Genomic DNA, 27826 nt, shown 5'->3' with positions numbered 1-27826 from the left:
GATATACTTACAAGGTCTCTTCGCTACCGTCTCCTTCAGATCTATGGTCACATCTTCACTTCCGCTCTTAGTACGCTTCCTTTTACGGTCAGAAATTCTTGAACTCTATAAGAAAAAATGGAGATACGTCAACGTGGCCTCCAAAACAGACAAGCACATATAATTCATGATTGTCATTAGTATATAATAAAAATAAATTACTGATTCCACATTGCCAAAGTAGGACACATCCACTACGTCATTTTCCGCATCTTTGATGATTAATTTTCCATCTGAGCTTTCTTCAAACTGTTCTAACTGAGGCTTCGTTTGACTTAAAAATGGATCAGTTGCTAGAATAGCCACATAGTTATAGACTATACGACACAATCATGCTGAATGAAATGAGACGCAACATACCAACAACTCTCTTAACAACACTGCGATCTAGCAAGTCAATGGGTTCATGTTCCGGTCCTTCTTGAATCCACGCTTGCTGGTCGCTCTTTCTCTTTCCTTTAATTCCAGCAGCTTGTTCGTTACGACTCTGAAACTTAACAAGAGAACAAAGAATACACGTATCATTAGATGTAAATGTAAAAAATCAATTAATGTACAGAATAAATGTAAATGAATGAATATAAATCTATAAAGCATATAAAAAAGCTGTGTGTGTGTGTGTGTGTGTGTGTGTGTGTGTGTGTGTGTGTGTGTGTGTGTGTGTGTGCGTGCGTGTATGTCAGGGGCGTACCTGGCGCATTTCATGGGTCGGTTCGTTCAGTGCAGCGGTGGACCACCCAGTCAGATCAACAGGCTCTATTCTACTGAATCTATTTATTAATTAACAGGTCTATTGGAAAGCATCCGTAAAAAAGCATAGTATAAAAATTGGAGGAAGGATATGTAATATCGATCGATATACACTGTGCATTACACGCCAAAGAGTCTTGAAGTCTAAATCTGCGTACATCTAGCTATACATCTGCACACAAAGTATTCTATTTAGAGTATATACATGTATTAAGTTAATTAAACTACCAGAGTTGTCTAGAACAGGGACTCCATTTCCAATCTACGTGGATGAAGCTTCGCAAACATGTCAGTAACCATGTCAAGGTTTAGGTCGTGTGCGTGTGAACGTGTAGAAGAGCTAGGCTATAGATCGCCTCTGCTTCCCCCTAGTGTGACGCACTCGTGTAACTAACTGTCTAGCTGTACAATATGACTCTGACGACGCTCGTAACGAGAACGCCCACGAAGACGTCGAGTAGGTGTCAAAATGCTGAAACTGTATCATCTAAAATACCATTTGATGAGCGTCAGCGACAAGTCACTACGCGCATGCTCATCACCATCGTTCATGAATACAAACGTCTGTGACGAAATTGTTTTCTTTTCCTTCCTCACGAACTTGTCGCCAAGACGCTTCCACATTTTTGGCAGTGCTACACGAGCCCAGTTTCTTCCGATACATTTTTCCAAGCGTTTTCCTTGAGCCTTACATCTCTGTCCTCCATTGACTTGATCTGCCACAAGCATGCAGTCGTACCTATACGTACACTTTCGATAAGTTTCTCTTCCATAGTTTACTTCCTGATATTTACTCCCGAATTTGATATCTGATTTGCTGATAAATAGCACGTGCTTCCGGTAAATGTTGGAGCACTTCCGGTTTGGAAGCTGGAGCTGAACATGGAACAAGTTGAGTGTCGGCGACGCTAATGATGCTGACGACGCCCATGACGCGACGTGCCAATGTTTATTACAATTAATATGACGCCCGCCTCAGAGTCTTCGCCTGCGTTCCTGCTAGCGTCGTCAGCGTCATAGTGTAAGCCAGCCGTAAGCGCACTTGGCATTTCGTTCAAACTCGCACGATGCTGGTGAAAGTGTGCAGGCGATCTTGAGCAAGGTCTGTACGTTTGAAAACAGGTCACACTCCTGTATACGGCTTGAGCAAGTGAAGGCGGTCAGTAACCCGCTCCATGCTGATTGCATCATGCAGGCTAAGAAAAATGTTGGAATCACTAAGAGAGGGAGTTGAAATTGCTCTTCCAGCTCTAAATTATGTGGTTGAAAAGTAGCTGCTATGTTACTTTGGCGCGCCTCCTGCATGCTGAGCCACTGCTCGAGGAGGAAAGCTAGGTTGCTACACTGGCAATGTTTCAGCCACGCAAATGGTTTGATCATAGTCTTTCCGTTCCTGCTGGTAAATTCTCGTCACCTCTGTACGCGGATCCTTGCTGCATGTCATAATCAAATCTGCTGCATTGGTTCTGCAGCATGGATATCAATAACAGTCTGCGTATGTAGAGCACTGGCAAAATGTCAAGCCAGTAGCAAATCACTTAAACACGCCCACACGCATGAACGCAAGCACACATGCACAGAGTGACACACACACACACACACACACACACACACACACACACACACACACACACACACACACACACGCACGCACGCACGCACGCACACACGCGCACGCGCACACGCACACGCACACATGCACACACAGGTTACCATAATTGGTAAATGCTACATGTATAAATATTATCACCAAACAACGTATTGGTAATGTCTTTCTGGTGTATGTCTTCAAAAACTGCTGTTACTCAATCTAATAAGTCAAAGCTGGAAACAATCAACATGAAAACTGAAAACATGTGTACACTGCCCCTTAATTAATTAAACAAAAAACAGCACTAGACATGTTTGCATACAGCAAACAACAAAACAATAAAATGAAATAGCTGTGCGCCTAATCTCTATACATGGTGGCCCGTTCACTTAACATAACTACTCACAAAGTGCTCAAACCAAGCTGGCATGGCGCTACTAAAGTTCAGCAACTCCAAGGATATATGATACGTAAAATGATAAACATATTTCCGCGCATTTAGCTGCAGAGCTCTTATTAGGAGATTTTGGTACTATGTGCTTGTTACAGTGTGGTTAGGGAATAGGGTAGAAGCCATGGAATCCCCTCAAGAATATTGCAGACAAAGGATGACATCACTGTTATACAGTTGATGAAAGTATGCAGCATGTGTAACTGATATGTGAAATCAGTTCCTACTGACAATTTATCTGTGGGGGAAGCAACCAAATCAGAATCAGAAAATATGGCTATCAGAGATGTCTTCCTTTGTTTGTAATCCTCTGCGGAATTCCGTGGCTTCTACACCCTATTCCCTAACTACACTTCACAAAGGCACATAGTACCAAAATGTTCTAGTAAGAGCCCTGCAGCTTAATGCGCGAAAATACGGTATGAACAACTGTTAAATTCAACCAAATTAGTAAAATGAACTTGTTTTGACCTACTTTCTTGGTTCTTGTTGGCTCTTCTTCTTCAGAACTACACAGTATCTCCTCGTAGCTACAAAAATTGATATACTCTTATTATACAATCAAGTGATTACTGTAATGTAAGCATAAAGATTAAAGATAGATCATCAGCAAATCAACATGACTCTGCCAATACAACTATACTTTATCTCCCAATAAACACTCTAATAGTTTCTACCTTTGCATCACATTCTTATCTCTTGATTCCTGCTTTCCGGCCTTCTTTCTCTTTGCTCGTTCTGCCGTCTTTCTAACATGAGCTACTAGTTTTCGATGACTCTCTGGAACTAAATTGAATATCATTTCATATCTACAACAATCAACATGAAATCTTGATACAAAAAATTCAACGCACTAAATTACCCTAGCTTTCTAGCCAGTCTCTGAAAAACTAAACGAGATTGTTGTCTGAAATGATACTTTGTGTCTTTGCTCCATGACACCATATTGAAAATCTACACATTTGCTTCATATCAGAACAATACAATCAATGACTCGTTTGAATGTCTAAGTTCTTACCAATTCTTGTACGTGAGGCATTAAATCAGACGGTTCTAAAATTGATATAATCACCTGCAACATAATTTAATAGTCATTGCACATTTCAAATGCGCAGACGTAAATACGTATACTCCAAACCTTTATAAAGCCAAGAGTTGCTTTAATGACTTCACGTGAACGTGACGCAAGAAGCACCTTCATACTACTCAAAAGCTTCTGGATCATAGAATGACTCAGGAGATCTATAAAGAAAATACAAAATACTAATATTTATCATAACGCAAATTAAATTAAAGCTTAGTGTAAATTCATAATTTGAGACCACATCTGTATACATCAATGTAAAGTGGACACGCATACGTTCTCTAGTACTATCGGCCAACAACTATGAATCCTACAGTCTCAAATAAACTACATAAAGGCAAATTAATTAACGACTCTCTAATGAAACACCACAAAAGCAGTAGTAGACCAGAAGAGAGCAGCTGCTTGACAAATGAAACCGACACTTCAAAACAAAGCTTTACATGCAAATGTAAAAACCAAAGCCTAACCAAAAGTTGGCCACTTATCTCCACCAAACGGACACATGATAATATAGAATAGTCTAGACAGGCAGCCAGTCTAACAGAGTCATTACAGTAGACTTGTGTCAGTGTGCACATTCAAAGATGAAATTTACACAATGATGAGTGCCATCTAATGCAGTCATACCTGGTTATTCCAATCCAGCAACTACACTGTCTGACAAAGGTACGTATATACACGTAAAATCAATTTACAATATTCATGTAGATAATAACCAAGCCCTGATGTCTGACTACCGCAATCTAACAAGTCAGGGTCACTCTAGCTAAACTAAAAAAATTAGTAATTGAAGCAATGCTTACAGCCGCGTCGCTTCCACAGCTATATATAGATGAGCCTTCTGAAACCACAATAGGATTGTCGTAAGAATTACGAATTTAGACGCTGTTTTCGTTAATTAAGCGCGCTACTTGTTAAATCTATCTAAAATTGTACAAACCGATTTCATGTGATCGCAAAGTCCGTAAAATATCCCTACTACGGATATTATCGCTTCTGGTTACTCAACGCTAAGTTCCCGGCCGTCTAGAAATCTAAGCCAAGAAAGCGCAGTAAGTTACGAACAGGTAAGTTCTATTGTTATTATTTGGGACAACACCTGGCAGTTGCAACATGAATTTCACTGTTCTGGTAAAAATCTTTTATAAATGTTTCATGGATCTGATTAGCGGTGTGGCGAAATAAACGTAGTAGGCGATGATTGGCTAGTTGGCTTGATCCGGAAACTGGGTAGTGTTTCTAATTGCTTTTGGCAAACGAGATCGCGTCGAGGCACGTGTGTGCGGATAGTCAAGGCGTTACAATCTCTAGCTATAGCAGCCTGTCCGAAAGAGAATAGACGAAACGGCGACGTATACAAATACGGATTGCGCAGAAACAGCGTTCGAGATGGAGATGAGCACTGAAGCCGAGAATGCCGAGCTGAAGCGCCGACGGAGCGGCCGAAAGAGACGGACAGATTGTGGGGTGCATGGAGAAGGCTTCAAGCAGTATTAAACGCTACAACGATTAAATTAGAGAAACAATTGAAGCGGGCAAGACAAGAGGCATGCAGAATTTCAAGTCGTCCAGCCCACATATGAAGTTCGAAGTAATTGGGATGACCTGATATTAAAAAGCCTTCTGTGCCGAAAGAGAACGGGTGAAGCGTGAGTTCGAGTTCGCAAAGACATGCAGAAAAGTTATCTACGCTGAAATCTTACAACGGTGGTGTATGAAAGGATTTTACTCGATGGATAATAAACTGAGGGATAATCGGCTAGTGCTATGTCAGTTTCAGCAAAGACTACTTCTAAAATAGAAGAAGCATTTGAAGTTTCCCCTGGAGTCATTCTTGGACGTCGCGCATCAAGCTAGGATAGCAGAAGCGGTAGAGGTTCAATTGCTAGATGGCCGAGACGACAGGCTAAAAGGAAAGAAAGGAATTCTAGAGCTCGCGTCGCCTTTGCAGAATTGAACACAGCGACAGCGAGATTTCACTTGCAGCAGGAAGCAGTAAAATCGAGGGCAACTAGCAATCATGAGCAACCTTGGCTAGACTGTTACAAGTGTTATGGCAAAGTCTTACCAATCAGATTGTCCCGTGGCGGATTATACAGCTGGCTACTATCAAAGCCCAGCATGAGGGGCGAATAAATTTGCCTACAACGTTAATTAAATTATTAATTAACTAACAACGAATACTGGGAATCTAATGCCCGTGCGAAGAACGGGCTTCTCAGCTGGATAGTACTGTACGCAATATACCACCGCTACCTAAAAATTGCTCCCTGAGATCTCATTATCATATACTGCAAACAAACGAAATCCGAAAGAAGAACCTCAGCATATAAGAAGCTAATAATACAACACAAGCTGCAAATACATATACTTACCTTTAAACTCATATGCTAGACAGCCAAGTGACAAAATTGTTGCACTTAGCATGTGTGGTGACGTAGCCGCTAACCCGGCCAGTACCAAATGAAAATACCGGGTAATGTTAACTTCATAAGTGTCATCACAACAGCGATTTTGAGCATTTGCTAGCTCTACAAGAAGCCTATATGCTTCAGTTCTTGCTCCTTCGTTGACTTCCTTTGTGCACAATATTACCTGAAGTCAACACAATAACAAACATATGCAGTCAAACGAGATACACCTTTTCATGCTTGAACAAGCAATAAGGAAACACTATAAAGTATGACACTTTACTTCTGGTGTGACCAATGAAATAAAGTTTGTTCCGTCTTTCCTCAGTCTATGCACAATGGCTGACAAACACTTCAACCTAGCCTGCAACATAATCGTACAGTTAGCTTAGAACAGCATAAGCACAACAACTTAAACGCAAAGATGCATTTCAGTCACTCAATACAACACTGATAGCCATCATCGTACGTAAAGTAATTCCAAAATATCTATCAGTACCCTCTTTGATGATGTGGCTGCTGATGACAGAGAAGTAAGAAGTTTTGTCTGTAATGCATCCAAATGGTTTTCTACAAATGACTGATGTTGGTCACTCTCACACGAACACATCTGCTGTAGAATCTTATAAGCTCTCTTCTGCAATGCATTGTCATCACTCTACACAAGAAAGCAATAAATTATTGATTAATTTATCATACCCTTGTTGAACAATTCTCAAATTTGAGCATAATGCCAGTAACCACATGTTTCAAAGTATCATTGCTTTGTCTAGATCAGCTTTACAAACTACTTACCTCCAGCAGTACTGAAATGGCTTTGTAAAGCATAGAAAGACTCTTTTGACTGACATATGGCACCATCAGCAATGCAAGTTCCATCACAGCTTGCCTAATAACCAAATGTTAAATTTCATTGTAGATCTCTTAGGTACACTATTTCATATCCAGTAACTTGGCCAACACTATTACATGCAAAGCAAATTCTACTAGACTTTGTAGGCAAAATCCCACATTTCCCTTAAATGCACTCTATACAAAATTGCCCGCTTCCTGTAAAATAAATACATACTTCGTTGCTTTATCGATATCTGAAGTCAATTTCACACCAACTTTTCCAAATAATGAATTGACCAACTGCAAAAACAAACCAATACTTCCACAATTTTCAAGACAAATGATAGTTATCACTGTACCTGCTGATCTGATACAGACAGAAAAGCTGCAACACAGGAAAGGAGAGAACTGGTCATTAAATCAGGTTCTGATGTGTGCAGGTTAAAAAGGATAGGCAAGAAATTCTTGGAAAAGTGAGAGAGGACAGTTTGTTCATCTACAGGTATACATATAAACCAACCTGAGCAAAACTTCTAGTGTTTCAGCACACGAACAATAAAAAGGCGAAAAACAGCAACTGATATATCAAAATGCTTAGTTTGTACTATTACTATATAAGAGTGGGCTAGGTGCACTTATAATGGCACAAGTCAAGTTGACCGTCATTATCCTTCTGGTAATGCCTGTGCTATTCTAGGTATTAAATCAAGCATTATTTATCACCAGGCCACAGCACGGTTGTTGAAGATCTAACAATTAACTCACGAACAACTGCCATACAGGCAATCGTGGACTGCATCGTAGTGCTGCCATTTATTCAAGACGCGAAATCCCATATAGCATGTTCTTCTATACTAAAACATACCCAGCAACTCTCTTATGAGTACAAACATCGCACCACCTAAAAGGGTTTTTAACAGATAAAACATCGCTATATTTCAAATAACAGTAACTGTTGTCCAGTAACTGTTGAACAAGGTGGTTTAATTATGCAGATCGCCATTATTGGTATTTTCACCCATTGTAACCACACTTTGCTCTTTGGGTAGCAAGAAACTGTCTGCATACTAAAGACCTGTAAATATGCCCATGGTCTATAATTACTCCAGTAAACAGTTTATGCTCGTATCAAGTCACAAGGAATAGGGAAAAGAATTCCACGATAACATAGCTGTTATATCATGATAGATGTATTGTCCAGAGTATAAGATGTGCCACATACTTGCCAGGCAGTCAGCAAACCATATGAGGACAATACTTTACCACATATACCTCTAATACAACAATCGCAATTAGTTATAATTTCTGGCATTTTATGCTTCATACCTTTGATGGATTCAGGCCTTGCATAAACTATTACTTGGCAAATATCCAATGCTAATTGCACTCTTACACAAAGGACAAATAACTGCACTTTTTAGATCTTTAGAGTTAGTATCTATATACCCATTTATGCAATTGGTCTGTACCCATTTTGTTTGAACCCCTGCAGCAACATGGGTGGACCCGGTCACTTGTATTAAAATACAGTTATATATGCTAATAATCAATTTTTACTTAGAAAAAACAATCACAAAATTGTGAAGTCCATGGCTGGTTTCTATAGTCAACACTGGCATGATGGTTTAGGACACACCCTTCTAGACAAACTGCACATTGCCAACAACTAATTACCCTGTGTGCACATGTGCAGCAAGAGTTACAGTGATTGCCTTGTCCATCTGTATTTCTGTGCAACTCGTTGGCTTGTACAAGAGAAATGCACCAAATTAGTAACATTTTTACACTCAAAACATGGTAAATGAAAATAGGAGCTCTATAAACTACTGGTGATGTCGAAGACTCTGAGCAGAGGCGTAGCTATGGGGGACCTGAGAGCACAGGCCTCCCTAATATTTGTCTATACCGACATGAACTTGTAATGCGGTTACGATTGCTCGAGTGTAGTATGCAACTGGATAGATGTTTCCTAAGTACACTGCATGTGATAACAGTGCACGTAGTTGCAGTGGGATCTAAACAAGATTTTAACAGTGGGATATAACATTGTCTATACTAACGCCGCTGCTCTGAGGTGAGAAAAAGCAAAATTGGAAGAGTTTTGGTCATCCGTTGGTGTACAAGGCTAGATGTGTGACTGTGATTCTTAGTAGTCGATAGATACGTTATGGTCTTGTGTCCAAATGAACAAAGTGTGGAATGTGTGAGCACTCTTTGGTCAGCAACTGCAACGCTTCTTTGAAAGAGATCCGTAACAACACAAATCAACTTTCCGTAAATTGGATATTAATAAGAGGTTTCAGAAACTTACTAGTACACAGGGTCAAGATGTGTTCACACACTTCTAATTACAGATGTGATTTCACAGGGCATTCATCAATTCATATCTTTCTATGAGCTGGCAAGTTCATATCACATCATACAGACACATCTCCAGAGGCTTTGAACATGGGTAAAGAACTCGCGCAAAAGCTGTTTCCAAGAATAAGGACCTCGTAGGGACCAAAAGTGCAGAGTATGCAAGTATGCAAAAGGTCGCAAGCTCACTTGCAAGGTAACAAACAAAAGGCAACCAAAAGACCTGGACCCAAAAGCTGCCAGAATTGACACATTGTCTAGCAAGCCTGCTGGCAGGATTGCAAGCAAATTTACCAGTGTAAGCATTAATCTGTGGATCCCTCTCACACACGACTGATAAAGCCACAAGCTTAGAAAGAACAGATCCAAGGTTTGATGTCCAACCCTCAAGTCTGCAAGAACCAACTCATCAACAAGCAGAGAAGAGTATACTGAGTAATCATAGCAAGTAGTAGTGTAAATGATTGAAGTGAAAATTTGTGTAACCTAAGATATGCAGCAATGGAAAGCACTAAATTGTATCACCTTTATCTGCTGTCAAAGACAACTCAATGACGAGGTTTGAAGACATCAAGTGTCTTCTTCAGGATGCCAGTCATATAAACAAAGATGGAGAGCATTGCATAAAGACAAGAAATCTGGACAAATAGCTTGTCCCTCATAAAGCAGTGCTGAAAGCAGGCCCGACGGAAGCAACTTGAAAGTGGAGCGGCCTAGTGCGCGTTAGAGGGTGTGATTTAGCGCATGCTAGGGGTGGGTTGGCTGGGCGTGTACAGGTACTCACAAACACCAGTTGATGTAAATCACCCCGGTAACGAAAGAGAAGTCGTAGGAGACTTCGAAACAGTCACCAAATTAGTAGAGCCGCAATCTGGTAGATGACCAAATATATTATTTTATTTAATCAGCTCTACCTTTAGACCGGAAGTATGCAGCAATCATTCGCTGGCTGAAGTCGAGTTTTCAGAAAGTGGGGCGGCCATGGCCACTGCTGCCGCTGTGGCTCCGTCACCACTGGAAAGCCAGACAGAAACTCATGACTGGAGCTGATATTGCTTACAATGCTCCCTATGTCATCACACTCAGCAACAACTGATGGTCCCTCGTCGATCAATCAAACGCCACACTCAGGGAAAGAGGCCAAATGATCACCATGTTACTACCTTCGAATGCTGTATTGCGTTCACATCACAATATTAACACTGTCATTTGGGTGTCAAGCATACATACTTGGAAAAACGCACCCAATAAATAAGTCCACAAAATGGCTGTTGAGGTTGGAGGTGCCAAATTCAAATCGATCATCAGGCCCTGTCGACGACCAAGGTAGAATCTTCCCCGGCTGATTAAACAGAGTTAGAGATGCTGCTTGCATCAGATGCCATATGGCAGTTGTACTTTCAGCAAATGAAAGTCTGCAAAAAGCAATTCAGAACAGTTAAATTTAGTCCTTTTGGAGAGCCATCAGTAATGCAAAAGACCAATTACTTCAACACGTTTTCGTGGCCTTTGGATCCATCAAGCGAGATATCAAGCCTATAGCAATCAAGTCTTAATTACGGCAAGCTGAGGAAAAGCGGTATGCTTTTAACAGCAGACAATGCTCAGAAAGAGAGCTCAAAATAGAGTTTAATGATGCCACCCGAGATGTCTCGAGGGTCTACATAATTCCAAGTAGCTGTCAAAAAATACTCCAAGGCCAATTCAGATTGTTGTCTGTCGAAGAGCATCAATCCAACATGTCAACGTGTCCAACCACAGAAACAAACAGAACTTAGGGACGGCAGCTATCAAATTATGATGGCACGGAACAGCAATTCCAAGAAATTAACAGTCACAGGAGATGATGGAATGTACCACATGTATTGTGTCATATTGAGCACATGATGCTGGAAGCAGTGAGCTGGAAATGCAAGTGTAATTGTTTTAATTTAAACCATGTATATAGGTAGAGTTAAATTGAGTTTGCGTTCACTCTGACGGATGGTCATAAGCAAGCGCTAGCAGATGCTCATTTAAAACAGATGGCTCGGCTGTTTGTCTTACTCCCAGTTGTTAGAAGAGGATATCCTAAGGATCACCAAAACAAACAAAGTCAGAAATACAAAAGCAGAGTGTAATAATATCGAGTTGCAACTATCTACGACACAGATGGCTATAAATGGTGAAGCCATCACTACCATAGTTGATTGAAATACTTCCTCATCTTGCCAAAGTTTCTCCCAAGCCACCAAAGGGGATGTCAAAGGTGACCAAAAACACTGTGTAACAAGGTCGCATGTATCACATACATGCAGTAGCTTACATGTGGCTATACACAATTTGTGAGTGAAAGCGTTCTGCAAGCTATATTTACACGAGTTTGCAATAAGTCCGACCTTGTAGTACCATTTGCATATGCAAGCGAATGTAAGCGCTGGACACAGAGATTAAATATGGTATCACATGTATATGAACAGTGGCACAAACACATTGTGTATATGGTGACAAGGTAACCACGCATTAGCATGAAAGTTAAATGAGATATTGCAGCACAAGTAAGCAAGCTTACATGCAATGTACATCTATGGTCAAAACAGTGGGAGGGCGGACTGGGTGCATTTGTGAAAATAATGCTTGATAGCAGCACCCCTTGTTGGAAACTTTTTGGAGGTGCTAGCACACGTACTGGCAAGTATGCTGGCAGAATTGCAAACAAAGGAATGAGACTGCCTGGTACTGCTGGTACTGTGGATGGTGATAAAAAAGAAAAAATTAAAAAGCATGAGTCCTGGAAGTCATTGCCTAACATACAGATTAATAACATATTGACGTATCACCATGTAGGAAACTGTAAAGTGTCCTATTGCAACGATATGCTACCTGCACACCATAGAGAAAATGAATCTCTCTTCAAGAACCTCAAAGACTACTATGATGGTATAGAGTGGCAATGTACAATGAACACCAGGAACAAGGTGTGGACTGCGTTAATAGCTTTGGTATGTGACCTGTGACAGTGTCTACCAGTATATGCAGAAGATGGGGTCTGGTGCACAGTGTGCTACAAACATCAAATTATCCAATTCTTCAAGTTGGTTAGACTCGTCATCTGATTCCTGTGGGGTATCGATCTTCATAGGGGATGTTCCCTCTTCAGGTCTAGGAAATGGCTCCAGAACAGGTAATGAGGAATCCAGCACCATCCCACTTATCTATGTACATGAGGGATATATCTGAGCTCATCAATCTTTTCTTATAAAATATACTGGGAATGGACAATGCCATTTGTACAATGGAAAAGGGGAATTCCCCTGAACATGTATCTCTGAAGAATATGTGGAGAGATTATAAACATTAAAACAAACCAATAGCTAATGCTTTGAATAGGTATAAGAATATACATAACAATAACCTCCATTGAACAGTGTTTCAGAATTTCAGAATAACGAAGAAAAAGGAGAATCACTAAAGTGCACACCCAAGTTCATACAATAGCACAAAAATTACCAAAAGGATAGCCAACAGCAACTTGTGCAATTAGAATGCCTAGGGCATGGAATTGGAATGCCCAAAGCATGCAATTGGAATGTCACATACAAGTCCAGACTTTCTGGTAGTGTACTAAAAAGTGAGCCAAAACACCCATTTGTATACTATTCGTACTGAATACGACAGATAAGAATGTATAGCATTATATAGTGTTTCCACTGGACGCCAAATAGCCAAATGCCACAAGTAAATGTCACTGGCGATAAATGGTAATGCATCCTCGCCAATTTGGCTAGCTGTTACAGTGTACTATGCACACCTTCCTTTGGATCAGATCTTGCAAGCACAATTGCTACAGCTCACTAAGAATGGCAATTAGCACAATGCATTGGAGCTCCAAGGACTTAAAGCCAATCTATGGCGCATGCTCTGTTTATGTCCTGCACATAGCTGGCACTCTTTGCATATGGCTTCGCTAAGTGTCGAACTAGAAATAATCACAGTGAAGATGACAGTCATGGTTCTGACGATGACTGCTGAAGTAAAACGAAGGAGACCAATGGTAGAAACCACGAGGAAGATGACAACGATGACTTCAATGATGCTGAACTTTGATGATACTGAGCATAGAAGGGCCAAAACTTCAAGACTTTGATTTTGACAAAGCTATTAAATTTTGGTCTAAAAAGCTAAGAAGGATGCCACTAAATGCTTGAAGTCTGATTTGTTTGTGACAATTGATAAATGCTGTCTGTCTGTCCAAACAGGTTAAACTTGACTCAATAGTAGCTGTTGTCTTCTAGATTGTTAGCTGTTTGATGTTTGAGTGCTTTTTCTTGCCTCTGAAAAGAGTGTTTGGCTACAAACGGACAAACTCCTTTAGCCAAGTGGCTAGTAATAGAAAATTTCCAGCAGAAACACTGAATTAGTGCAACGCATTGGAGCTACAAGGACTAAAAGGCCGATCTCTTGCACATGCTCTGTTTATGCCTTGTACATAAAGGGCACTCTTTGCATTTGGCTTGCATAAATGTCGAACTAGCAATAAGCACAGTAAAGATGAAAGGTATAATTCTGAAGATGACTGCTGAAGTAAAACAGAAGCAGACCGTCAGTAGAGACCACAAGGAAGATGAGGATGATAGTGACTTCAATGATGCTGAACATAGCAGGGCCAAAACTTCAAGACTTTGATTTTTGACAGAGTTTTAAATTGTGGTATTAAAAACAAGAAGGATGGCACTGAACGCTTGAAGTCTGGTTTGTAGACCTAGTCTTTCCCAAAGTCACGTTTGAGCGTGACATGTATCATATTAGTACCTACTGCATTTGTTGTGACAATGATAAATGGTGCCTGTCTGTCCTACCAGGTTAAACTTGAATCAATAGTAGTTCTTGTCTTATAGAATTGTTACTGTTTGCTGTTTGGCAATTTTTGTTGGCTCTCAAATATAGCGCTTGGCTACAAACAAACAAACATCTTTAGCCAAGTGGTTACTAATTGAAATTTCCAGCAAAAACACTGTCATTATAACTAGACTAAGGCCAGACCAATTGATGCTCAGATTCTCCGGTCCAGGTTTGAGCTTAACTTAACAAAAACAAAAATAAAATTCAAAGTGCACATGTGCAATGATATTATGCTTTGCTGTGAAATGACTTGGTAGTATATACACCCTACGACTATGTATCAATGACTCCGCAGGTGTTGTGCATGTGGTCCGGTAACTATTTCTGTGTTCAGCTTGGCATTAGCATATTTTTAGTGTCCATTTTGTTATCTCACATTTGTACACTGTGCAATGAAAACTGCACATGCTCAAAATGTCACATGATCATTACTTTTCTTAATTTTGATCGGTTGGTCCAGGTTTCATGTCCAAATATCCAAGCATAAAAAACCTTAGTTGGTCTGGCCTAAGCAAAAAATGCCAACAAAAGATACAATCAGAAAAGAGTACAAAGAAGAAAGCAACGATGACACTGGTTGTTCAGAAATTATTCGATAAATCATTTGAACATAACCAGCTTCAAAACAGAAGCAAACACAGCAACAACAACTAAACTACAAATACAGTATAAATCTGATAAAATAAGAACATTGCATCTGCTTAAGCAAACTACAACAGATAAAAACATGGACAGGATTTTTTGTAAAACTGTCAGTATCCGGTCAATCCAACCTTAGGTATCTCAAGTACTAAAATTGATATAAACAACATTTAGGAAAAGCACGACTTTGCACACTAATTGTTTCATATACATAAACAAGATTACATAAACAAATGTATGCATCAGCAAAATTTTTAAAAACAGATGCACACACAACCACTTAACTGCAAAACAATAGCAACCTGAGAAACATAATTACTTACCAGTGCCTCTACTTCCCTCAATGAGCAAACAAAGAGCATGGCAAATAGTATTTCTCAGCTCAGGTCTTTCATTCAAAGCCACTCCAAGAATTTGAGCAATGTTCTTGAATGACTGAAATGCAATTAATTAAATTACTAAGAACTTCACCTTTCTCCTGCAGCAGTATATAACCTGCTTCAAATCCACTGGATTCCTACAAAAACTTGGCAGCACAAACCAAATCTACAAAAACAACAATCTTCACCAAGACAAACAACAGACATTCCAAGTTGGCAACCTGTGATTGAAGGGTGTTGTATATTTTTGCTTCCAACTTCCTATGACTATTACTCAGCATCACAGCTAGACAGCATATACAATTACTACCACCAAAGCATTGTTGTTTTGCAACTAGTAACTATTATTTTTCTTAACTTGAAAGGCAATACAACAAAGAATTAAAGTGTGGTATACACAATTGCTGTGCAATACATACAACTTATGGCTATAATCTAAAACATCATACCTTTGTTTCTAAGACGAGCTGCTAGAGGTAGCAACACTGTAGTAAAATAGTCTAACTCTGTCCGTTGGATATAACGCTTCAACACAGGAAGAAGCCAAGCCCTTGAAAACTCTGACGATACACTAAATCAACAAGCTGATACTAAAATCATAATAACAAAGATATATGTTTGTACTCGTCTCTGTCCAGTTCCAATGGTACAGCTTCCAACACCAATCTGCAAGTCAGTAAATAGCCGTTGCAAAATTTACGTCTATCCTGTTGACAAGTGTACATGCCTTGGCCCAACACTTTGTACTGCAGCGCCAACAGCAGCCTCAAGTTGAGGAATGTATGAGAAGTTGGGTATTCCATGGAGGTTACACAAAGACATAACAACCTAAAAATAATGTAGAAGTACACAGTCTATAGCAAAAGTAGCAAGCCAAGCATGGAAAAAGTCTACCTAATCAACTGCTTGTAGCAAACAGTTGCTATCAATCAATGACTTAATAGATACATTATTATTTGGTCTGCAGCTGTTCAAACAAACACCTGAAACTGCCTTTAGGTACTTCATCCACTTGTTAGAAAAGCAAAAATAAAAACAAGAAGATAAAGTTCTGCTAAAACTCTTAAAATTGCTGTAATAATAAACTGACAAATATATCAAGTGTGTCCACTAGATATCTTGCTGGTTACAACTACACAGTTAGCTTGAGAGAGATTCTAAGAACTAATTGTCACATTTGAAGACAGAGTACCACTGTAAAAACAAGATAAAGCTGAGAATTAGCACAATAAGAAATAAGTCATTCATCTACCAAGTTCCTGTTTACGAAAGTAGATAAACTGTATACCAAATACAGCTTTGCAGGCTTTCCTTATGTCTACAAATGTCACGTAACATTCTACAACAGTCCACTTCTCCACACAAACCTGAGGCACAATGATATCAGAGCAAGCCTTGCCCATCACCTAATCAAAATAACCACACTGTAATATTACAGCACATTTAAGCTAATGCAACAATGTTGTCTAACGTTGAAAGCAATTTGAATTATCTCTAACACTTGACACCATGCAGCATGATAACGATATTTCAAACCAGATTCTATTAACCTATAATTGTGAAATAATTAAAACCACAACAATTATAAAAACTAATCAATGCCTTAGCATCTCACCTGAATATTTTCTCCAAGATGCTATTTTTGCCTTTAAGACTACCACCAGCTGCTAACACCACTTTCTCCACATGTGGTGCAACACACTTGAGCAACACATCCTAAGAAAAGAAAATTGATTTATTATGCTATACTACATGACTACATGTGCATTACACTGTTTAAGTACAAATTTGTTCCTACCTTCATTGCTTCAGATGCTACTTGTATAATCATGTCATGAGGTGAGAGTAAGCATTTTACACACGTGGAAAAGAAGTGAGGAAGATGAGTATAGCAAAGATGATAATCTAGTCTACACAAAGCAGCAAATGTGTCATTCCTTGTCAAACAAGATTCATGCTTACTTGATCACCTTTGCAAATTGACATGTGCACTTTTCACAACATTCAGCCATGCCTGTAAAGGCTGCATGTCCTTTACACTAGGCTGGTAGTCGTTGAGTGCCTACCATCTATTGTTAGCATACTACCACTCTTTGGTAACATAAAAAGAATTCATACATTAATCAACTGAGCATTAACTCGAGCAGTTAAGTCTGTAGATTCACTGCTAAATAAGGTCACAAAGACCTCCATCACTAACCCCATCACAACCTATAGCCACAACCAAATACATCAATTACATGTCAATTATTTCATACAAACAAGAAATAGTTATTGCCAACAAATCTTAAATTAATATGCAGAAACTATAAAAATAAATGACTTCTTATCATTCAATCAACTAGCTTTACATACAGCATTCCCAAGAGTCATGAGGCGAAGCAAGCATTCACAAGATGATTTCAAATTCTACAAAAGACATGGCTATGACTCCAATTTCCATTAGTACATCCACAACTGCAATTACTGGTCGAGAAAGCATCACTATTACACCTCGAAGAAGAGCTAAAGTATAAACAGCTCTTCTTGAATCAGTAGAACCTGCCAACAAAAAATAAGCATGTACTGAAAGGAACAAATATTCAATACAGAATTATGTACTAAATTCAAAGTTCAGCACCCAAGAGACTGATCTACTCATCAATAGACACCACGAAACCAAACATATCGACTGAGTATTCATAACACAGCATACTTCACTCATGTACATTGAATATACTCATAATGTAAACTAACAGCCAGTCATTCAGAGTTGTTGTCAGACTTATCAGTGGCATGAGGCAGTGAGGCAATTGCCTCGGTAATACAGTAGAGTTGTCAATCATGTGCAGGTCTGAACTACCTCTAAGGCCACACCTTTTTTCTATTTCTCGTCACAACAAAAACGCAAAAAAAGTCCAATGAAACCGGGTAAGCAGGTCGTAAGTGGCCCCAGTGCGAATTGCTAGTACAATATTCATGCCAACAGCAGCCCAGTATCTTCCAGTTTCTTTCTATGTATTTGTAGTATAGCTATACATCTTTGTTCCCTATACATTCTAAGGGAATCCGTTATGAAATTGATGACATTACCGACTGAACAAAGGTGGAATGCAGTAGCACTGTTTCTACATCGCTATAATACTTCAAACGTTCTGAATGCTGTGATTATACTACAGAAAAGCGATATGACCTTCATTTAGGAATCAAATTCTTTTCTACAGACTACAGTACAAACTAAGAGATTTGTGGGCGCGGTTTAAGCACGCTAGCGACCTACCTCCTCTGCTGTTAAGCTATGATGTCTTTACGTCACTTTAATGCTTTCAAGCCATGTAACATCAAGTGTCTTCACTTTTAGATACAAAACACAACCACGGGCACATACATTATAAGGAGCATCAGTTGACTCCTTAATACTATCCAATTGCAGAACTTTTCAGGCACAATCAGAAAACAATTGTTTTAAAAAACAAACAGAGATAAGCACAGCATATGAAAATGTAGTTTAATTAAGAAAACTGAACAATTTAGAACACACAATATTGTAAACACTACAAAGATGCATATAGAGTCATACCTCCGTGTCTTTCCAGTTCATGAACACAAAAGCTAGCCACCTCACTTGAAATAATGGACTTTGGTGCATGTTTCACTAAGTTACAAATGGCTTGTTGAGCTGCCTTTCTCACCTGCAAAACATCATCAAATACAATTTCTTCATACAAACAAGGTCAAACTAGTGCTCTGCAACATTCAACCTTTGGTTTAGATGACACAGTATGGCTTAACAAAGAATGCAGCATCTGGACTGTAGACGACTCAGACCACACTGCTTTCTCTTGAGCGGCTAGTAGTGCTGCTAGACAAACCACGAGCTGCAGAGACAGGTTCAAATTACATCTCACGTAGCATCAGCATACCACCTGTAACATTGCTAGTGACTGACTGCCAATACAAGTTACCAAAATATAATGCCAAATGTAAGAATAAAAAGCAATACCATAAAACCAGAATTGCAAATTGTTTATAATGGCAACATCTCGTACTTCATGGCAATCCAATACCTAGCTTAACTCCAACAGAAAAAACAGGTCACATAAAATGTAATGGTTCTTCCCTAAGTCATCTAGCACTGTCCGACCACTACTATAGTATAGACCCTGAAATAAGGATTTCAAATTGATCGGCCACTCAGAGCCGTAGCTGCCATTTTGAACCGCCCCAGTTGCAGCCACCATTTTTAGAAAAAAATAATTAATTAGGAGATTGTTAATGTAAATACAATATACTGTAAAGTTATGATGCCTCCAGTTGAGTAGCCACGCTTTCTAACGAGATTACAACACAAGAATGATAAGAACCCATGGGCATGGTAAATAGCACACTAGTCTCCTGCACCGCCCCCTTCTCGGCTCCTCGCACGCGCGTTAAGAAGGGCTGTGCAAGAGACTAATAGCACACCTGCTGCAACCACAGCTTTATTAGCACTTCCTGTGCAAAAGGACAATGCAAACAGACAGTAACTGTTCGCCTCTATACATGTGCCTGTACTCACCATGTTGTGGGAATTCTGTTGACTGTTCATTTTTAACCCTAGGCGGAGCGAGGGTTATAGTAGCCATCTCACCGGAAGTAGCAACTCGATGGAAACAACCATGTAAGCAACTTCGGAATGTATAGCGTGCGTTCACTGGTACAGTGTAGCGCCTGTGTAATCTTGACACTATCATCACATATGGTTGTTGGAGTTTGTCCGCCAGTTAGATGGAGTCACACACAGGACGTTCCAATTTTGATTACTGATCATAACTTTCGAGATTACCTTCAAAGTCCTAACGGAGAGTAACCTGTGACAAAGCGCCCAAGTGATTTATGGTTTGATGATAAGACTGCCTGTCCTTTCTCAACCATCCACCTGTATAAACAAGTGTTTAGTGTAACCTCAGCCATCTTTATAAACAAGTTTTGGGATGCTTGTGTCTGTAGTGACCTGTAGGTGATGTTAATTAATTTATGCATGCTTGCAAGTACAGTAGGTACTTCCAGTACATGTGCAGCAACGTACACCTGTGCCTCGTTGTTGAGGCTAAAATCAATCGTTGGGTGTTCTAGGAACACACGTCTAGGTAAGATTCCTGCTTTGCAGTGTGTTTAGAAGCACATTGCTAATTATACTGTACAACCAAAGTACCCGGAACTGGAAAACGGTCAATTTTGTGGTCGCCTAAGGTTCAGCACTGTTAGTGCTCCCTTTCATTTACTGTTAGGAGTGACTGAGTTACAGAGTAGAAAGTGCATGTAGAAAGTGTTAGTGTTTTTACATTGTGTGGAAAATCACCATCAGTGATTTTTTGGGTAAATAAAATGTCGTCATCATCACAATAATCACGTCCAATGGCCATGCAGTGTATTCGTTTGGTTGGCCAAAGGCGTCATTTGGTTGCCATTGGCTAATGGCCGGCAGTGATTTCATGCTCTGTCTAAGACTAAGTACACCTAAACAGGTCACAGTTAATAAAGTCAAGCACAGTATGTGATGTGGCAACCTCTAGACCAATTTCTCAACTATTTATTTGTTGCAACAAAGACGTTACAATTAATTGTCATTAATAGTCATACCAATCCTATTATTGGTATTAAATTTCTTATTAGCAATTACCCTTATACTTGTACAGCACTTGACACAAACGATTATATAATTAACCCACATTAAATTTGAAACAACATCGAAATCTCAGATTCTGAAAACATACTAATTATTACCCTTCCGATTTCATTCCTAACATAAATTAATGCAAACTCCATAACAGGATCTGCCAACGTCAGAAAGACCATTTACATAGACACATTAATTTCAATAGAAAGCACTTCTTAGAATCAAATTACACTCTCCTAACAGCCAAGGCTCTTTATCAGTTTACGGAAACAGCCCGCACGTTATCTTTCAAAACAAGACCCGGATTATCTGCATCTCGTTGTGCTACAATGTCCCGTATTTGGGTGCTTGATATGTCAACTACTTCACTGACAATCTGTGTAGCCACCAGAGCTTTTTCGTCTCCATTGTCGCAACTTGTAGTGAAAAGAAGGTTTGGAGCATAAATTCAACGATAGGTAGGATGCAACAGAGGACGAGATTTCGTAGGAGAGGGATGGAAGTGGACTTGCTTTGATGCTGTCACCGCCATGGCGCCTCACTTGGTGAATTTTGTCCCAGGAAACGAGATGACTAACTACCCTGTTTCGATCAGCATAGGATGCAGTGTATCTTAGTCGATTGCCAACAGCAGTTTGCATTGGTCTCGTGATTTCTTTTGCACAGGAGAGGATGATGAAACGGGCGGAAATGGCTGATCTTGAAATGCACTGTGTGCAGTAAGTACATTCACTAGGAAGTACGGGCGCTTTTCTATGAATCTTCAGGCTTTCAGGTGTGCGTTGATTGTTTTGGAGGTGATTTATTGTCGTCTAGAGTACAGGCAAGACAATTTTTGTCTAGATGGTTTTGCGCTTTGCTGGTTGGGAGCCAACTTCTGAACCTCCTGTGCATTTAGCTCCACCGCTAGAAGGCAATTTGTTTCCCTCATGCTATTGCGTTGATGTTTTTCTTTTCACTTTGCAAGAGCAGCACCAAACCGTTGCTTGCGAGAGAGTCTATAGGTTGTATGAAATACGAGTTTTGTCAACTTGGGTAAGCTCTTGTGACAAACAGTAGGAGGGGCTGATGGTAGTAGGCGGAACTTAGGTTTTTGAGCTTTGCCAGATGCTTACTAGACTAGATGCTTACCCGTACTCATTGTTCCACGTATTTCAGTCAGCAAACGTTGTACAAGCACTCAGACAAGTTGTACAATGTTGTACGAGCACATTTACTCTATCGTACCTGTGGCTGAACGTTGTTACGTCGGGAAGAGAACATCAAACACCTAAAGGGGTCCTTGTCGTGAAATCTTGCCATAGCAATGCAAGTAACCCAGAGTGAGCATTCACATTCAATGACAGCTATAAAGTCAAGACAACCGATCGTTTTCGCTGATGTTTGATCTTTGGGATTATCCAGGTACTTTTGAAAGATAGACTATGGGGTTGTTCTGTGCACTGTATAGTTGTCTGCTAGTGTCTCCGATGACATGCAAGAAACATAAACTAACAAAAATTTGAATTAGAAAGCACACCACATACAGAAAATTACACAAAAGCATAATGCAAGTATCGAATATGCAAAGCCGTGTCCACGCTAGTCCCAAAGCTAATCTGGATTAAGTCCAGATCCTGACAATTGTGATTGCAATCAAATTTAGATTGCGAGCTTCCACACTGTACCCTTGCAACTTTATCCCCACCCTATCACCTATCACATGATACATGTATTAGAAATAATGGATGTGTTCTTTTGTGTATGTGGAAAGCCTATTTACCGAGGCCAGCTGGCTCTGTACATTTTCTGGTGCCCAACAGACACATGAGCAGCTGTCTTTTTGGTGCTCCAGCCAGCATGATTCTGAATCTGCTCCTGTGCAACTTGTACACTAACACACGTAAAGTCACTGCCGACTCGCAACATAAAGTTGAATTCAACAAACCCAGATTGATGATCTATCTGGATCAAACCAACTCTGGATGTGGATGAAGTCTGGTTGTGATTAGATCCGGATCAGTCAGAAGTGGATCAGATGTGGAAGTGACAGATCACAATCGGATCCAGATCTGATCCAAATCCAGTGTCTAGTGTGGCTAGGCCTAAAGTCTAACTGTTTAAATATACCCTACCATTTCATGAATAATTAAAATCTTACCGATTTCAGTAAAGATGATGTTTGAGTTGAGGAGTAAACTCTCAACTTGTTGCTCAAAACTTTACTGCAAAGTGAGAACTTGCTCTTCAAAACAACGTTAGAAATCCTAATCAAACATAAATATCAGTTAGCTTAACCAACAGTAATGACTACATGTCACGAGATGGATGACGAGTATAGCAGGCAAAGTAGGTTCCGCAAGGAGACACAACCAGTGAACACCGGACCAGAGTGCACAGACATCAAGACTGCTATAACATCTGCACGAAAGCTCTCGCTTTCACCGACTGACTGATATCCTAGCTAAATGACTACCTCAGTCGACTGGTACTCAAACGTCGGTTCAGTCAGTGTCACAAAGATGCAAATTATATACAGGCCATATATGGCAACACAACTCAGGCCTAACGTATCTGGTGAAGCCACTCAATTAACCATATACACACATGCACATGTGAATTGCATAGGCAAGAACGCTACACTATAACACCCTGCAGTTCAGTCGCACAAGATTGCTGCACAATTTCAGGATGGACTCCTCAATATACACACATAATTCCAAAAATCAAACTGGTAATGCACATCACTGCTGTACTGGATAAACAAACCCCTACAGCTAAGGAATGATCAGTCTGTTGACTACAGTGATGCAGTCGTAGTGGCTAAGCCAAAACAATTAAGTTTCTTGATGCTCGGATTAATCACTCCAGTTTTGACCTAGCGTACTTTTGATGTGTGTATGCATGCCCAATGATGTTTGCCTGCTGCAGACTGTTTGGTACGTACCTGTCAATGACAATGCTAAGCAATACTGCCAAAGCTGTTGCAATTTCCTCATTTTCAGCAGACTCAAGAGCTGTCATCTGCAATGTAGAATAACACATATAATAATTCAAACAGACAGACACGTGCTAATGAAACACAAACCAATGCTGCAAAATACTCATTGTCAGTCATTGAGCCACCTTGACTCTTCATAACCTAATCAGATATCACATAATCAGAAATCAAACATTCCACATGTTTACAAATATAGTTCAGAGTTGCATAGCGTATATTTCTTGGAATGCACTCACCTCAGTAACAGCAGCCAATACTGCACAAATCTAGGTACAGAACAAAATTCACAGTTCAAAGATGATCTACTGCATATAACTAACAATCAACACAATATGCAACACAAACAAACAACAGTCCAATTAGTAATCCAATTATGACAACGACGTACTCTACACTATAATTACAATGGAAAACATTGTTGGGGCAAGCTTCGGTACACCTCTTCACAACAATGTTAGTTCAATGCTGGTGCTAGAGCTATACACCAGAGCTAAAAAGTGATGTGATAGAGGAAGAGTGAAGTGTATTCTGTCTTTATTTAGTCGTGTGACAATGGTGCATAATGGTCTTTAGTCACACACAGGAGTGAAATCAGCGTCACCTCATTCTTTTTGTCAAATAATATAGTAGAGTCAACCCCACAGTGCCCCTAATTTGTAGCGCATGTGCTGCCAAGTTAAAATTTGCATTCATCTGGCACCGTCATTATGTCAGCCCGTCTCCCCGTTCGGCAGTAAATCCTTATGACAATTGCTGACGTAATTTCTGGTTGGTCCGTTACAGGTACATAAGACATACACAAATCTTAATTAATTACAGAAAAAAGGGTTTCACCAAGGCTCGCCCCAATAAGCATAAAAATGAATGCAAATGAAGAGTTTCTACACCACCGTCCACCCAAACATTTGTGTACCATTAGATTCTGTAGCAATAGCTTGATTTACACCAGCAACATGTCAACAGCAACTACTCTGCTTAAAGCTGCATTTACAACAAGCAAACGCTTGAGCGTCAGGTCGCGTCTGGTCGTGTTGTACTTATCCAAATAGAATCGAGTTCAATTTAAGCATCAAACTGGAAGCTGTACACGTCACATCAGAAGTATCACCTAAATTTCGACCAATCAAGCCCAACCAAAAATGTACATGTGGCTTCCATGAGCAACAGTTACTGATTTTAACGCTGCACTTGATGTTGAGCAGTCTATAGATTGTGTAGGGAGCTGTCCAGTCCTTGCCTGTGGATGATCAGCTGCAAGGTATACAAAGACCAGAGTGCACGTGAGAACGCATTGAAATGGATCTTGAGCAAGCTGGGGGTTCCGGCAGAGTTCTGCTAGTAAGAAATCTTAGTGTGAGTAGTCAGTTCAAGAATAAATGCAGCAACGTCTACAGCACACTAAAACCATATTGTGAATGGTACAACACGCATGACACGTGACGTGGTACGTGCCACTCCCACATATGCTACTTCTATGCAAGACAACATGACACTTGAGCTTCCGGGTAATTTGATAATTTGAGGGTTAGGGTTACGGGTTAGGGTTAAAGGTTAGGTATGCATAGTTTGTATTGGCGATCCATGGTTTGCACAGGCAAATCTGCACTTTGCGCACAACATATACAGACTTGGACAAAATTATAGAGACACCCTGCTGTGGGTATGTAGTAACACAATAATTTGGTACCAATTTACCAATTAGCAATGTTCCTAAGAACTTATTAGTTACCTCGTTGATTGTTAGGTTTCTGTAGAATACTGTAAACCTAAATTGTTTTTCTGCACGTTTCACGTTGTGAAAAACGAGAGCTAAAAGTTTATGACGTTATGACTGCATAAGTGTCCTAGGTTAGACTCTCCCTAATTTTGTCTAATGGCTTGAAAATACAAAGAAAAATTAAAGCCCTCCAACAGTTCCTCAGTATCAAGTGTTGCTGCGTCTTGCCCTTCTGTTTGCGTCCAGATGTTGCAGAACACCTGCCAAGTTCCGAACATGCGCAGACAGGATCTGCTACTATGCCTCCTGCAAAGCGTTCCAGAGTTCCACTCCAGTTCTTGGTTGGTGACGGTTGGTAGCAGTTTGATGTCACGCCACAAGTTCTCAATCAGATTGGCATTAGGCAATTTTGGCGGCCAGTCCAATAGTGTTATGTAATGCTGGCGTAGCCATTGTCGTATTGATCGAGACATGTGAATTGGCGCATTATCCTACCGGAAGACAAAGTCGTCTCCTATCAATGCCACTGCATCTGTTAGCATCTGCTTCTCAGGAATCTGTCAGTACGCCGTGGTGTCCAAACAACCTTCCAGTTTCACCAGGGACCCCACACCATGCCAACACATCAATCTCCACACCATCACACCAGCCGCATGCTGGACCGTACAGTCGCAGCATTTAGAAAGAAATTCCTCACCTTTGGGCCGCCAAATGTACAAAGCACCATCATTTCCTATGCTAACTTTTAAATCATTTGTGAAGAAACCAGATTTCCAGTCATCCAAAGTCCAACGTGTGTGAGTGGTTGTCCATCCCTGTCGCACACGCTGACGGTTTTCTGTTAGCAGCGACTTTTTCCTAAATCTCCGAGAGTTCACTCCTGTCTCACTGAGATGACAATGAACTGTTCTTCCTGATAACTGCTTGCCAGTTTCTTCAACCAGCTGATACGAGAAAAGTCATGATAGTGCTCTACAATTCTGCCATGTCATTCTCTTAAGTCGATGATTCTCCCGGATCGTCGTTGACTTCCCACATGCTGCCATGGAAAAGGTGTTGTTGGAAACGAATTCCCAGAACAGTGGACAAAAGCTGCAATCTGACACACAGAGTGGTCAACAGAGTGAAGGGCTTCAATTTTCCCTTGCATTCTCAGACTTAACTGTTTGCCTCAAGGCATCGCTACAACTCGGCAAATATTACACCAGCAAGAGTCTGCAATTGTGTGCAGCTGAATATTTAGGCTAACTTATCGCATGAGTACTGCAGTCTCCAGATCAGCAGTTTTAATGCAGCTGACATTTGGCAATACAGCAGCAGTCTAAGATTTTGCTACGTAGAACATGAACTGGAAGTGACATGTCGGTAGCCTTTTTTGTCGCTGTAACTTTCAGTGTTTATCTTAGTACAATCGCTTTAAAATGAAGTGGTATCATATCGTTTTCTGCATACGTTGAAGTTTGTTTATTGCTTGAAATGGCAAAACAATTCAAATTGTAATGACACGCACGAAATCAATGCACAAAAACAGACAATTCACCAGTTTTCAAAATGTTGGTAAGAAGACTCACAAAATTGCTTTCACTTTTCAATACAAAGCATCCTCAGATAGCATGCCAAAAATGGGCGTCCAAGTACAATGTACGAACACAAGAAACGTAAATTAGCCGTCTTCCTTCTTCAAAGCAAACTAGTGTGCAGTAGGTAGTCAGTACAGCTGCAATCATGAACTCAAGCAATGTTAAAGACTAATAATGGCGCAATTCATGAGAAAAGAAATTTGAAAAATATTTCATTTTGCTACAGAAAAATTCAAGGCCAAAGTATGACTACACACAAAAATGTCAAGTGTCCCTGTAATTTTGTCCTTGGGTATATATATATAACACGATATCAGCTCAGCAAGCTGGAGCTTGGCTACACGCAACATATAACAGTAATCTTGGCCTTGCCATACCCCACAAAGAGTTCGTGATATCTTTGCGCCTTTGGCTTGGAGTTCCACTTTTTGCCTCCGAAACGAGTCGATACTCTTGCAACCAGAGTGTGGCTCGCTTTGGGGATCAC

At 40.1% G+C, this 27826-nt stretch overlaps 1 protein-coding gene across 1 annotated transcript in view; it reads right to left on the bottom strand.

Annotated features, from left to right (window-relative positions):
- LOC134180313 (RRP12-like protein) overlaps nucleotides 1-27826 on the bottom strand; it is a 34531-nt gene that overhangs the window by 3125 nt on the left and 3580 nt on the right. Inside the window, exons 2-35 of the mRNA XM_062647448.1 lie at nucleotides 24279-24308; nucleotides 24130-24183; nucleotides 23989-24065; nucleotides 23203-23308; nucleotides 19165-19281; nucleotides 18984-19095; nucleotides 17892-17965; nucleotides 17780-17833; nucleotides 17543-17635; nucleotides 17395-17486; nucleotides 17223-17334; nucleotides 17040-17140; nucleotides 16896-16974; nucleotides 16792-16830; nucleotides 16152-16252; nucleotides 16049-16090; nucleotides 15874-15995; nucleotides 15646-15710; nucleotides 15540-15590; nucleotides 15368-15479; nucleotides 7523-7659; nucleotides 7399-7463; nucleotides 7125-7218; nucleotides 6829-6987; nucleotides 6613-6693; nucleotides 6294-6513; nucleotides 3970-4073; nucleotides 3850-3903; nucleotides 3694-3785; nucleotides 3509-3640; nucleotides 3307-3361; nucleotides 400-532; nucleotides 202-332; nucleotides 12-105 (exon numbers count right to left, since the gene is read on the bottom strand). Coding sequence (XP_062503432.1) covers nucleotides 12-105; nucleotides 202-332; nucleotides 400-532; nucleotides 3307-3361; nucleotides 3509-3640; nucleotides 3694-3785; nucleotides 3850-3903; nucleotides 3970-4073; nucleotides 6294-6513; nucleotides 6613-6693; nucleotides 6829-6987; nucleotides 7125-7218; nucleotides 7399-7463; nucleotides 7523-7659; nucleotides 15368-15479; nucleotides 15540-15590; nucleotides 15646-15710; nucleotides 15874-15995; nucleotides 16049-16090; nucleotides 16152-16252; nucleotides 16792-16830; nucleotides 16896-16974; nucleotides 17040-17140; nucleotides 17223-17334; nucleotides 17395-17486; nucleotides 17543-17635; nucleotides 17780-17833; nucleotides 17892-17965; nucleotides 18984-19095; nucleotides 19165-19281; nucleotides 23203-23308; nucleotides 23989-24065; nucleotides 24130-24183; nucleotides 24279-24308 — 3184 coding nt within the window. The remainder of the gene's footprint in view (nucleotides 1-11; nucleotides 106-201; nucleotides 333-399; nucleotides 533-3306; nucleotides 3362-3508; nucleotides 3641-3693; nucleotides 3786-3849; nucleotides 3904-3969; nucleotides 4074-6293; nucleotides 6514-6612; nucleotides 6694-6828; nucleotides 6988-7124; nucleotides 7219-7398; nucleotides 7464-7522; nucleotides 7660-15367; nucleotides 15480-15539; nucleotides 15591-15645; nucleotides 15711-15873; nucleotides 15996-16048; nucleotides 16091-16151; nucleotides 16253-16791; nucleotides 16831-16895; nucleotides 16975-17039; nucleotides 17141-17222; nucleotides 17335-17394; nucleotides 17487-17542; nucleotides 17636-17779; nucleotides 17834-17891; nucleotides 17966-18983; nucleotides 19096-19164; nucleotides 19282-23202; nucleotides 23309-23988; nucleotides 24066-24129; nucleotides 24184-24278; nucleotides 24309-27826) is intronic.

The sequence above is a fragment of the Corticium candelabrum genome, chromosome 1, assembly GCF_963422355.1.
Source record: "Corticium candelabrum chromosome 1, ooCorCand1.1, whole genome shotgun sequence".
In the NCBI taxonomy this organism is placed as follows: Eukaryota; Metazoa; Porifera; class Homoscleromorpha; order Homosclerophorida; family Plakinidae; genus Corticium; species Corticium candelabrum.
Note: the sequence above shows the minus strand (reverse complement) of the source record. Positions and strands in the feature narration are given on the sequence as shown.